General features: G+C 43.4%; 1 protein-coding gene across 1 annotated transcript in view; it reads right to left on the bottom strand.

Annotated features, from left to right (window-relative positions):
* Positions 1-1145: 1145 nt before the first annotated feature.
* Cct6b (chaperonin containing TCP1 subunit 6B) overlaps positions 1146-13449 on the bottom strand; it is a 44733-nt gene continuing 32429 nt past the window's right edge. The window contains exons 11-14 of the mRNA XM_021177394.2: positions 5712-5845; positions 4263-4365; positions 1830-1902; positions 1146-1332 (exon numbers count right to left, since the gene is read on the bottom strand). Coding sequence (XP_021033053.1) covers positions 1260-1332; positions 1830-1902; positions 4263-4365; positions 5712-5845 — 383 coding nt within the window. The 3' untranslated portion in view covers positions 1146-1259. The remainder of the gene's footprint in view (positions 1333-1829; positions 1903-4262; positions 4366-5711; positions 5846-13449) is intronic.

Consider the following 13449-nt stretch of genomic DNA (forward strand, 5'->3'; position numbering starts at 1 on the left):
AAACATTCCTGGGAACAGCTTGACCATTAAGATAAAGAGTAAAGAGCAATGTGAGGACATAACAGGGCTATCTGAACTGAGTCAGCAACTCACAGAACTCTGACACCCTGCATGTACATGTAATTTTTCTGCTGATGTTTGAATAAGCCAATAGTGTGTCGTGATGCTGAATTCCACACCCCTAAGCCCCTTACCCTATAAAAAACCCTAGCTTTCGAGCCTCATGGCCGACATCCGTTATCTCCTGTGTGGGATACATGTCGGTCCGGAGCTCCGTCATTAAACTACCTTATGTAATTACATCAGGGCGGTCTATTCATGATTCTTTGGGTGCATGCCGAATCGGGAATTGAGTGGGGGTTTCCCCACTAGGTTCTATCAGAACCTTCTCCTAAAGCTATAAACAAACTCCAAGAATGCACCTGAGACATCTTATATCTTATCAGCTTGGGTCTGTGCAAAGAACATGACCAAAGAGCCTACCCGTGATTACTATGATAGACTAACTAGACAGCTTTGGACAAAAGCATATCAGGACTGTATCTCTATAAAACAGTTGCATTTGAACCAAAAGCAACGGTCTCATAGAGCTAATGCCAATGAGTCCTGCCTTTCCAGAGCCTGCCTTGCTATCTAGTCAGGCCTATCAGAGCTAGGGCAGAGCACAGGTCACTGAAAAAGGGCAGGGTTACAACACCAGCATTCAGAAGCTGAGGCAGAAGGGTTCTAAATTCCAGCCCCAGGCACATAGCCAGACCCTGCCCATATTTTTAAAGGCTAAGCAAACTATAATAAACTCTATAGTAAGTAGGTTGGGCCAGGACTGTGCATGAGAACAACCCAAACCTATATTGCAAGTGATGTCACATGTGTAAGGGAGCGGCTGCAGGAAGTTCCTGAGGGACTCTTGGGAAAGAGAACATTTGTCTTACCACATATGATCTCTGAGAAGCTGGAATTGACTGGGATACTCTCAAGCCTGTGCCCAGAAGGTACAGGCATCACGACACATTTTCCTTTATGAAAACTGAAACAGCATATATTACAGGGTGGGGAGTTAAGACTCGGAAACTATTACCATTGCTATTTCTTTACTGGGAAGATCTGTGAGTTCTTTATGCTTTGATTAAGTGTTTTTCAAACAGTTGAGACCAAAAGACATGCACTACCTTTATTTTCTAACAGTTAAGGCCATGTGACGCTGCTGGGTATGACACGTATAAAATCTTGTCTTCCAGATGAATTGATTTTGAATTCAATCAGTCTCTAAGAGAAGACATCCCAGCTCGCATAATTTCATCAACCAGGAGGATGTTGGTGGCAATCACCGTGCTAAGGATGAAAGGATCAGAGTGAGCCCAGCCTCCCACAGCATGCCCATGTCTCCCCAGCAATCTTTAGTATGTGGTGGGGGCACTTCCCCTTCGGGCATGTTGGAGTGAGAATTCGTGAAACAGAGATATTATGAAGGAAGCACCACCCTCCTCACCCTGTAATGGCGCCTGCTTTGCTGACTCGGCAGAAGTCTAATTTGTACCCAGCAAATCTATGCCAATTTTCGCAGGTCGCTGCTGCTCCCTGCTACACAGAGGCTGCTGTTACTCCTGCATCCCTTTCCAACCCAAACAGTGAGGGTAAGGTTAGCTTTACTTGGGCCTTTCCCTGCTGCAAACACAATGTGAAGGGACTATAAGAGAACAGCAGCTCGTCTCAGTAGCCGGGGACCATGGTGTCATACCCTTCACAATGTTTCCCACACAAAAATAACGGGAGCTATTCAAAGTTATCAATTACATCCCTAAAGGTCTTTCTCTTCATTGCCAATTTACCAAGAGTGAAGAAGATGTTTTTTCACACAGTAATTATCCCAGATTCCTGCTTCTGCTGCTGCCATCGGCTCCCCTGCAAAGTAAAGACAATCGACTTACTTGAGCAATCTTGACACACCCTGCCATTGTTGACTGTGAATTCTAACAATATTAATCTCTTACAGAACTCCTTTTGCCAAAGTCATCACTGACCTCTGTGATAAGCCCTGTGGACAATTGCCAGCCTCATTCACCAGTACCCAACAGATCATCACAGCCTCTGGCCAACTCCTTCTTGCCTTTTGGACCCCACGCTCCCCTTTCTCTATTGGCTCCTTTCTCCTAAAAGAGCTTACTGTTGGAGCACCTACGCAGTCCAAGGCTCTTCTATTCTCTCCCTGTATATGTCTTAGTCAGGGTCACTACTGCTGTGATGAAACACCATGACCAAAGCAACATGGGAAAGAAAGGGTTCATTCGGCTTACACTGCCACATTGCTCATCATCAAATGAAGTCAGGACAGAAACTCAAACAGGGCAGGAACCTGGAGGCAGGAGCTGATGCAGAGGCCATGGAGGGGTGCGGCTTACTGGATTACTCCTCATGGCTTACTCAGTCTGTTTTCTTTATTTTTTATTTTTTTTTTTTTTGGTTTTTCGAGACAGGGTTTTTCTGTATAGCCCTGGCTGTCCTGGAACTCACTTTGTAGACCAGGCTGGCCTCAAACTCAGAAATCCGCCTGCCTCTGCCTCCCGAGTGCTAGGATTAAAGGTGTGCGCCACCACACCCGGCCCTCAGTCTGTTTTCTTATAGCACCCAGAATGACCAGCCCAAGGATATTACCACCCACAATAGGTTGAACCCTCCCTCATTAATTACTAATTAAGAAAATGTCCTACAGGCTTGCCTACAGCTTGACCTTATGGAGGCATCTTCCCAACTGAGGTTCCTCCTTTCAGATGACTTTTAGCTCGTGTCAATTTCACATAAAACTATCCAGCACAAATAATCCTAGGCAGCCTCATCCAGTTTTCCTGGTTTAAGCTTTCTACAGCCTGATTACTTTCTTACCAACAACATATATCTGTTTCTTGAGCTGAATATATCGAACTACTTTCCCCCAAAAGGCCATAAGTACTTCAAACCAGACTTTACTAAAACTGGACGGTCCCTCAATCCATAGCCAGCTCTGTCTAGTCTTCTCCAACAGCTAGTGCAATTCTAACCTGCTAGTTGTTCAGCTAATCGCTCTCTGCAGAGTGGAGAATAGCCACAACCATCCTTTTAAATATGGACTATGTTGCAAAATTGCTCCTTATTTTATTACAAGGATTAAAAAAACAAAGCTGAAGTCCTCAGCCCAGCCCACATGCCACCTTGTAATCTGAGGTGTCACCTCTGTCACCTCCTTCCTTCTCCCAGCCAACCACTTCCTGCTGTCCCCTCATGGCCAACCCCTCAGTTCCGCCAGCTCTTTAGTAGACCTCTTCCTAGTTTGTACTGTACAGATGTTTTAATTTCCCCCTCCCTCCTTAGCATTCATGATCATCCTTACAGATGCTAAGTTATTTATTTGTTAAGGTTATTATTGTTTACTGCCTGTTTTCACTATAAGAGAAGCTCACAATTTTAGTCTATTTTGCCCAGTATGAGTCCAAATAATTAGCACTCAATAAATCTCTCTTTTAAGCATTGGGGTGGGAGTGGGAGGACAAGAGATATAGATAAGTCAAGTCATTGACTGTTGTACAAACACAGGGTCTGAGTTTGGCCCCCAGGACCCACATTAAAAAATCTTTGTTTCAGGGCTGGTGAGGTGTTTCCCCAGTTGAGAGCACTTGTTACTATTGCAGAGGACCTGGGTCCAGGCCCAGTCCCAGGGAATCTGATGCTCTTCTCTGACCTCAACAGGCACTGCATGCACATTACTCACAGACAACATATACATAGGCAAAACACCTATGCATATTAAACATTTTTTGGAGTAAACTGGATACACTGAAGACTGGTGTGATGGTTTGTATATTCTTGACCAGAGAGTGGCACCATCTGGAGGTGTGGCCTTGATAGAATAGGTGTGACCTGGTTAGAATAGGTGTGTCACTGTGGGTGTGGGCCTAAGACTCTCACTCCAGTTGCCTGGAAGTCAGTCTTCCACTAGCAGCCTTTGGGTGAAGACATAGAACTCTCAGTTCCTCCTGCACCATGCCTGCCTGGATGCTGCTATGCTCCCACCTTGATGGTAATGGACTGAACCTCTGAATCTGTAAGCCAGCCTAAATTAAATGTTGTTTTTTATAAGACTTGCCTTGGTCATGGTGTTTGTTCACAGCAGTAAAACCCTAACTAAGACAATTGGTGCAATAAAATGTTCCAATCCACCACTCCCTAAGATGTGGGTCTTTGAGGAACAATCTTTTGAGTAAATAGCTATTTTTTTTCCAATTTCTTACCTGTGTTCAGGTCTATGCCCAGGAGTTCTTTTGATTCGGCATGTTTAGTTTGAATTTTTATCAGTGTTTCCTGCAGGTCATAACCAGAATTCTGAGCAAGAACCTTTATGAAAATAAAAAAACATGTGTGGAATACCTTTATATATGGATTTGAAAATCAAGTACAAAAAGGGGCACTATTCTTCAGGCTCGTGAAACACAACCACAATACAATGGCCATCTCCTTTAGAAGAATTCCATCCCCAACCTAAATCAAATCACTGCTTTATCTACCTAACACAGGTTGTTCTTGAATAGTTCCCACTGTGAGCACCACACTAAGTTCTAAGGGCACCAGACCTTTCCCACCCCTAGATATTTTTTAGGCAAGGTCTACTATAACCCAGGTTGGCCTCGAACTCCTTCTTCCCTTGTGTGGCCAAAATTGCCTTGAGCTCCTGACCCCCCAGCTTCTGCCTCCCTAGTGCTGGTGCTGCAGGCACATGCTACTACAGCCAGCTCATTTCTTTCCTTATAAAAGATGTAATTCTATTCTATTTCCTCTGGCCTCTTGAGCCATGTGCCTTCTTGTTCTTTCCAGCACTTGCTAAAAAAACAAAAAAACAAAAAACAAAAAAAAACCAGAGCATCCATAGCACTGTGCATCCCCTAGCTTCAGAAGGACAGCCGTGACCTGTAGCAATTTGGATGGAAATGCCTGTACTCCACACTAGACTAATTTCTAAACTAACAGCTGGTAAAGAAAAGGACCACTGTATACCAAAGCCACCAATTCCTGTCAACAACCCAGTACTCAATGACTTTGCTGCTTGAAGGAAAGAAAAAATAGACATCTGATTCACAAACAACCCACAAATTATGAATAATTGTGATATAAATTATTTAAGTCTTTGCTAGCTAACAATGCTAATAATGACTGAATTCATGGTGATAGCATACATGAAACATCTTTCTATATGTCTGCATGATTGATGACTAAGAGAGGCAAAGAGAAAGCAAGGGCAAGTCCTGTCCTCTTGCTGCTTCGCTCCTTCAATTACAGCAAGTTCCAGCTAATAGTGTTTGGGGACACGAAACATCTTCAAGTCCTTCATTTCCCACAAGTAAAGTAATAGCATCTTGGAGGCCACCAACAAAACAAGAATCTCTGCTTAAAATAAAAAATTCAAACAAAACTTGAGTTCCAAACCGCTCATTAGGATTGGTTAGTGCTGAACTTTCCAAAGGAGCTTTGAGACGCAGGGAAAGCTTGACTGCTTCCTGGAGCTCCCCACAGTCTTGTAAGCTTCAATCCCACAGTTTCTCTGCTGGGCTGGTAAAATATTTATGCACAACAGGAAATGCAAATGAGTGCATTTCTAACTCTGAGAACTGTTGGGCAAGGTGGCAATTTGTAATCAAGGATCTTTAGGTGCACCCAGTTGTTATCTGGCCAGGAGACAGCCGTACCTTTGGGATGATGAGTAAGGCATCAGCAAAGGCTTGGATCCCCAGGCGAACTCTTCCCTGCACACGGTGCTTGTAGTTAACAAGAGCTTCCGCTATCGCAACTTCCACTGCCCCAGCCCCTGGAACCACACAGCCTATCAAAGGCAAATAACAAAAAGATGTCAAGTGGGCTGGAAAGATGGCCCAGCGGTTAAGAGCCCTGACTGGTCGTCCAAAGGTCCTGAGTTCAAATCCCAGCAACCACATGGTGGCTCACAACCATCTGTAATGAGATCTGATGCCCTCTTCTGGTGTGTCTCAAGACAGTGACAGTGTACTTATATATAAAATAAATAAATAAATAAATAAATAAATAAATAAATAAAATTTTAAAAAGATGTCAAGCAAAGAAAAGGAGCAAGAAAAACAACTGGCTACAAAGGCAAGCATGTTTGATTACTTTGACCACTTCTGAAATGTTTTGAACATATTCCAAAATCAAAGAAATTCTACAACTCAGCAATTACTAGGTTTCCCTATAAAGCACTCTGAAAGTAAAAAAGCATGGTATACACTTTGTTTCATTGTTTATCCTCTGGAAAACAGAAGTGGGATTTCTGGGGTCATAGAGATGGTTCCCAGCACCCACATCAGGCAGCTCACAACCCCTTGTAACTGAAGTCCAGGGGATCTGACACCCTCTGTCCTATGCAGGCACCTGCATTAACACGATGCTCATAAACTCATGCAGGCACACAGACCTACAAATAAAAATAAAATCTTTTTTAGGTAGATATTTCTTTTGCTTGCATCTTATAGTTATATGACGACACTAAAATGTTATTTGTAATTTATAGTAGCAAGTAGCTGGATACAATGTCTGATCTAAAAAAACAAAATTAAGAGGCCTTACAATTTCAACCTTTGGGGGCTGGAGAGATGGCTCAACGGTTAAAAGAACTGTCTGAAAAAAAAAAAAAAAAAACCTTATCCAGCTACTCGGGGCGCCACAGTCCTCTACCCCTGCGTGGTGTATGACCGTGGGCCCGAGAGCGCTCTTGAATAAAAAAAAAAAAAAAAAAAAAAAGAACTGTCTGCTCTTCTGGAGGTCCCAAGTTCAAATCCCAGCAACCACATGGTGGCTCACAACCATCTGTAATGAGATCTGATGCCCTCTTCTGGTGCTGTCTGAAGACAGCTACAGTGTACTTACCTATAATAAATAAATAAATAAATAAATAAATAAATAAATAAATCTTTTAAAAGAAAAATTTCAACCTTTGAAAGATAATAACTGATAATCCAGACTACTATATCTGCAAAACTATCTCTCATAATTGAAGGGCAAAGGAAAACTTTCCATGAGTCAATCAGGAATTCATGGTCACTAAGCCAGCTCTAAGATACTCAAAGGAATCTTAGGGCTGAAAAGAAAGATAGACCGTGGGATTACAGCAAAGAGTGAGTGTTCATGGAGATTGAACAGTTGGGTTACTGATGAAATCAGAAAACAAGTAAATTTTAGAGTTAAATGAAAATGGAGACATAGCATACCAAAACTATGAGATACAATAAAAACAGCACCAATTTAAGGAAGGAAGGGACACTACAACAAATGCTAGTAGAATCCAGCAAGTCCTAAGGACAAACCTTGAGAAAGTATAAGTATATTCCACTAAATTGGAACACCTAAGAAAAACGGATGACTTTCTAGAAATATGTGATCCACCAAAAATAAACCGAGACAGGCAATTTGAATATTACTATAACAAGCAATGAAACTGACAAAGAAATAAAACAAACACCCAGTCAAGAAAGCCCAGGCTGAGCCGGGCGTGGTGGCGCACGCCTTTAATCCCAGCACTCGGGAGGCAGAGGCAGGCGGATTTCTGAGTTCGAGGCCAGCCTGGTCTACAAAGTGAGTTCCAGGACAGCCAGGGCTATGCAGAGAAACCCTATCTCAAAAAACCAAAAAAAAAAAGAAAGCCCAGGCTGTGCGAGGAGCCGTTACAGAGTCGGAGCTGCTGATTAAGCCTGATCAAGATGTCTCAAACTCTACACCAAGACTCCGTGGCAGAGCCCACTGGTGGCGGGAAGGGGGAAGGGGAATGGGGGTGGGTAAAGTCAGTGGGGAACCTGGCCAGGAGAGGTGAAGCCCTGGACAAGAAGCTGGAGAAAGGGGGCTTTGACAAGACTTATGTGGTCCTTGGCCACTTCTGCTAAACAAAGATGAAAACGTTTCCCAAGAATGGCTGAAAGACACAAGGAGTACCAATGCCAAGCAGGCCAGGGACTTCTTTGGGTGCCTTCGAGAAAGGTGTGATGCTGTCTCATAATGTTCTCTGGGTACCCCTCAGCCCTCCAGCCACAGCCTAGAGTCTGCAGCAGGGCTGGGCTTCTTCCTGCTCTCCATGATGGAAAAGATTGCTGTTGTCACACTCACCCCCTATGTACTCCAGGGTCTTCTGGCAGTTCTCTCCCCTCAGCATTTCACCCATTCTGGAATCACTGCCCTTGCATGCCTTCCCCTTCCACCTCCCACTGCAGTTCCATGGCAACAGTTATCAGCCTTCCTGAATGGATTCCTGGCCCCATTCTCCCTCCCTTCACCATCCACTCGATGCCCTTTGGCTCCTTTTTTTTTTTTTCCTGGCAAAATCAGTCACTGTCCTTATAAAGACCTCTAGATTAATAAAGCCAGTGGCCTTCATATAAAAAAGAACTAAGAGCAATCCTTCCCAGACTATTTCATACAGTGGAAAATGAGGGAATGTTCCTAAACTCACAGCACCATGAAGCCAGTACTACCCTAAACCAAAAACAAATACACACACAAAGAAAAATTATAGGCCAGTCTATCTTACAAACACAGAAGCAAAAACTTGTAATAAAACACTTGCAAACTGAATTGAATACATCAAAAAGAACACTCTTCATTCCAAGCTTCTTCATTCCATAGATGCAGGGACAGTTTAATATATGTAAAACAATGAATGTAATACAGCATATAAATAGACAAGGCCAAAATCACACAATCATTTCAATAGATGCAGAAAAGGCATGTGACAAAATCCCATATCTTTTCAAACATTGAATCTGGCAAATTTCAAAATCTGACAAAACTCTGAAGAGAGTAGGACTAGAAGGAGCATATCTCAACAAAATAAAGGCCACACACAATAAACCTATGGCCAACATAGGCAAAACAGAGGAAGACTCAGAACATTTCCTCTACAATCAGGAATAAGACACAGAGCTTGAAGGTTTAGCTGGAATGTATAATAAGAAAAGAGAAGGAAATAAAAGGGGTACAAATAGGAAAAGAGGTCAAAGTAGCCTCATTTGCAAGCCAGAGGTGGTGCCTTTAATCCCGGCATTCAGGAGGCAGAGGCAGGCAGATCTCTGTGAGTTTGAAGCCAGCCTGGTCTACAGAGTGAGTTCCAGGACATCTAGAGCTACACAAAGAAACTCTGTCTCAGACAAACAATCAAACAAATACAAAAGAATAGTCCAAAATATGCTTAATTGCAGGTGACACGATACTATACACCATAAAATTCTTACATCTAATAAACACTTTCAGCCAAATGAGATGATACAAAGCACCAAGTGCGCTATCTATACACTCATGGAAAACACACTGAGGACCAAATAAACAGTATCTATCATTCAAATTAGTTTCAAAAATAAAACGAAAGAGCTTGGAATAAGCATAACCAAGGAAATAAAAGAGCTCCGTAATGTAAGTTTTAAAACACCATTGAGGAGAACACCAGAAGACAGAAAAACTTCCCACGCTTATGGACTGAAAGAATTAATAGGGTGAAAATGGCTGACCTACAAAAAAGTTATCTACTGGGCTGGTGAGATGGTTCAGCAGGTAAGAGGACTGACTGCTCTTCAGAAGGTCCTGAGTTCAAATCCCAGCAACTACATGGTGGCTCACAACCATCCATAATGAGATCTGACGCCCTCTTCTGGTGTGTCTGAAGTCAGATACAGTGTACTTATCTATAATAATAAATAAGTCTTTTTTTAAAAAGTTATCTACAGATTCAATGTGATTCTCATCAAAATCCCAGCACTGTTCTTCATAGAAATAAAAGCAAAATCTTAAAAGTCATGTGAAAACATAAATACCCCAGACAGGCACTGGAAAGATAGTTCAGGAGTTAAGAGCACTGCTGATCTTCCAGGGGACCTGGTTTTGATCCCCAGCACCCATAAGGCAGCCCATAGCCATCTGTAACTGCAGTCTCAAGGTATCTGGTGCCCTCTTCTGGTCTCCGCAGGCACTATACACATGTGATGCATAGAGGCATAAAGGCAAAAACACTCATACATATAAAATATTTTTTAAAAGACTCCAGACAGCCAAAGCAATCCTTTGAAATAAGAATAATGCTAGGGGTATCACAGAAATCACACAATAAATTCAGCAGATGCAGAAAAGGCTTTTGATAAAATCCAATATCCCTTTCATGATAGAAACGCTGAAGAAACTAGGCATACAAAGAACATATCCCAGCCTAACATAATAGAGGCTCTATAGCAAACCTTTAACCAACATTATACTAAATGCAGGAAACTCAAGGCATCTCCATTAGAATCAGGACGTGTTCTCCACCTTTATTCTTAGTTAGAGCAGTAAAAATAAGAGAGGAAAATGAAGGGGATATAAATAAGAAAGAAGTCTAAGTGTCCTTATTTACAGATGATTCTATACATGAGGCCCTACAGACTCCCCCAGAGAACCTTTTCATAAGTAGGTAAACACATCAGCAAAGAGCCAGGATACAAAATGAACAGACAAAAATCATCAGCACCCAATAACAAACACGCTGCGAAGGAAATTAGAAAACGATCCCATGCACAATTGGCTCAAAAATAAAGTACTGTGAAATAAACCTGATCAAAGAGCTGAAAGGCCTCCGCAATGAAAACTTTCAACACTCAAGAAGCCAACGATGACACCAGATGCAAAGACTACTTATGCTCGTGGACTGAAGGAAATAATGTGAGAATTGTTACAGTACCAAAAGCAGTCTACACATTCAGTGCATTCATCCCAATTCCAGCATCATTATGCTCAGAAAGAGAAAAAAAAAATCTTAAGGCTACAAGTTGTAAATCCACGTAGCAGGGGCTGTGGACTCTGGGAGTATGTTGGCCTCACAGAAGTCGCTGGGCTGTGCCGACCACATGACTCATCTCTTTGTTTCATGGGTGAGGATTGCAAGGAGTTCTGTGAACACAGAGGTCTGGACTGTGGTGAGGGGTGCCTTGCAGACTCTAGGCAACTCAGCAGCAGTATAACCAGCTGAGGCCTGAGAGTTCACCAGAGGGGCTTTTATCCACAGGAAGCTCAGCCCAGCCAAGATAGAAAGGCTAGCAGATCTGATCCGTAGGGCAACCCAGGCACTCAGAGGCAGCAGGCCCCAAGACAGCTGGATGAAAAGCAAAACCAACTGTACAGTGGATGGGCAAAGGTCCTCAAATCAAGGTTCTGGCTCATACAGAGGCTATACCAACTTTGGGAAGGGTGATGGCTTGGAAGAGGACATCCTGTAGTAGGCAGATGGCCAAGTGGGGGCTCTGAGGGTGGTACCTGGTGCAAACGCCAAGTGGGCAGAAGCTCTGTTCGGGGGCCTATGTTGTAATCAGTGAATAACACTGCATGCACACAAAACAAAACTCAGTGAACTTCTCAGTTCAAAGTCTGTGCCCATTGTGTCCCAAGAGCCAGGGACCATCACCTGTGATAGGCTATGGATCCAGCCACAGTCCCCAGCATCGCTGAGGACTATAGGCAGGTTGAGAGAAGGTACAGGGTTGCTGGAACAGGAGATTGCGCAGTGTGCCCATCCACAACAGGTTGGAGCAGGCTGATACCATTCTGCTAATGTTAGATGCCTCCTTCCAGCCTGAACTCCCTAGATACCTTGGGAGTTCCCCTAGAAGCCAGCAGCTCAGATGACTGCAATTGGCACCTCCTGCAGACACTGAACGAATCCAACCTATAGCCCTTAATCCTGCTCTGCGTCCCGCCCTCTCAACTGCCACTGTTATACCTGACTGGGAAGAGATGGACAGCTTTTTGAAGGCCCTAAAGGGGGAGCTGTCTGCAATGGATGGGCACCAATTCACAGGCCCACCAGGTGCTCCTGACCTGGGCAGAGTTTCGGCATCATGTCCAGCACTGCCTGGATGCTCTTGACCACTCTAAGCTGGCCACAGACTTGGCAGTAGCGGTTGGAGAGTGTGAGTGACACAGGCAGCTGAGCCACCTCACTGGTAGAGGAGACCCTGAGAAGACCCTCAACATCACCCAGAACCCTCCGGGTATCTGAGCACAACTCAGGTCCCATGAGATCTTCACATAAAAAAACCCGATCCAAAATGGCAGAGCCAAGCCACTCCTACAAAGACCCTGAGCATCTGTGAGGACTTGTCAGGGACTCGGAATGTTTTGGACACCCTGAGGATATGAGTGGAGAGATGTGGGTCTTTTGTGTGTGTGTGTGTGAAGTATATGAAAAAAAATATTTTTCTGTGATCATGAGTGCATTCCATGACCTCATACATGTTAGGTGGGTACAATCACCAAGCTGTGCCCCTGCCCACTCCCAAGCTGGCGCTCTACTGCTGAGCTAATCCCAGCCCAGCCTCAGGGCTTGCTTCTTATCCTCTTCCTTCTCCTCCTTCTCCTCCTCCTCCTCTTCCTCCTTTCTTCCTCCTTTCTTCCTCCTTTCTTCCTCCTCTTTCTCTTCCTCCTCTTCCTCCTCTTCTTCCTCCTCCTTTCCTTTCTCCTTCTCTCCCTCCTCTTCCTCCTTCTCCTCTTCCTCCTCTTCTTTTTCTCTTTCTTCTCCCTTCTCCCTCCTCCTCCTCCTTTTTTTTTCCCAATACAAGGTCTTTCTTTGTAGCCCTGGACAACCAAGAACCCACTCTGTAAACCAAGTTTGCCTCAAACTCAGATATCTTGCCTACCTCTGCCTCCCAAGTGCTGGGGTTAATGGCATATACCACTACCACCTGGCAGCTTTTATTTTTCAAATGCCAAAAAAAAAAGTGAGAAGTTCCAGTCAACTAGGAATGTCTGCATATGAGATCTGCTTTGCTTCAATGATCTCTATAGAAGTAGTCATGGTCTCACATGAACATTTCCAGAATTCACCATCCCTGCCCCCCAAAATCTTAAAATTCTTACGGAAGCACAAAGCTAGCTGAAGCAATCCTGAGCAAAAAGAATAATGCTGTAGGCATCAACACACCTGACTTAAAGTTATATTAAAGCACCAATAATAACAAAGTGCTGACACAAAACAGACACATAGATCAACAAAGAGTAGACCAAGATATAAACCCATATAGCTACAGCCACTGGGTTTTTGGCAAAAAAGCCAAAAAATATCTTTTGGGGAAAAAGACAGCCTCTTCAGCAAATGACACAGGGAAAACTGAATATTGACATGTAGAAAAATAAAAGTAGATCCCCCTATTGTCTGTATAAAAATCAACTCCAAATGGATCAAATACCTTAATGTAAGACCTGGAACTCTGAAAGTATTTTAGGTATAGGCAAGCTAGGTGATCCCAAAACTCATGAGGCAGAGGCAGGTGGATTTCTGAGTTTGAGGCCAGCCTGGCCTACAGAGTGAGTTCCAGGACAGCCAGAATTACACAGAAAAACCCTGTCTTGAAAAGAAAGAAAGAAAGAAAGAAAGAAAGAAAGAAAGAAAGAAAGAAAGAAAGAAAGAAA

The sequence above is a fragment of the Mus caroli genome, chromosome 11 (assembly GCF_900094665.2).
Source record: "Mus caroli chromosome 11, CAROLI_EIJ_v1.1, whole genome shotgun sequence".
NCBI lineage: Eukaryota > Metazoa > Chordata > Mammalia > Rodentia > Muridae > Mus > Mus caroli.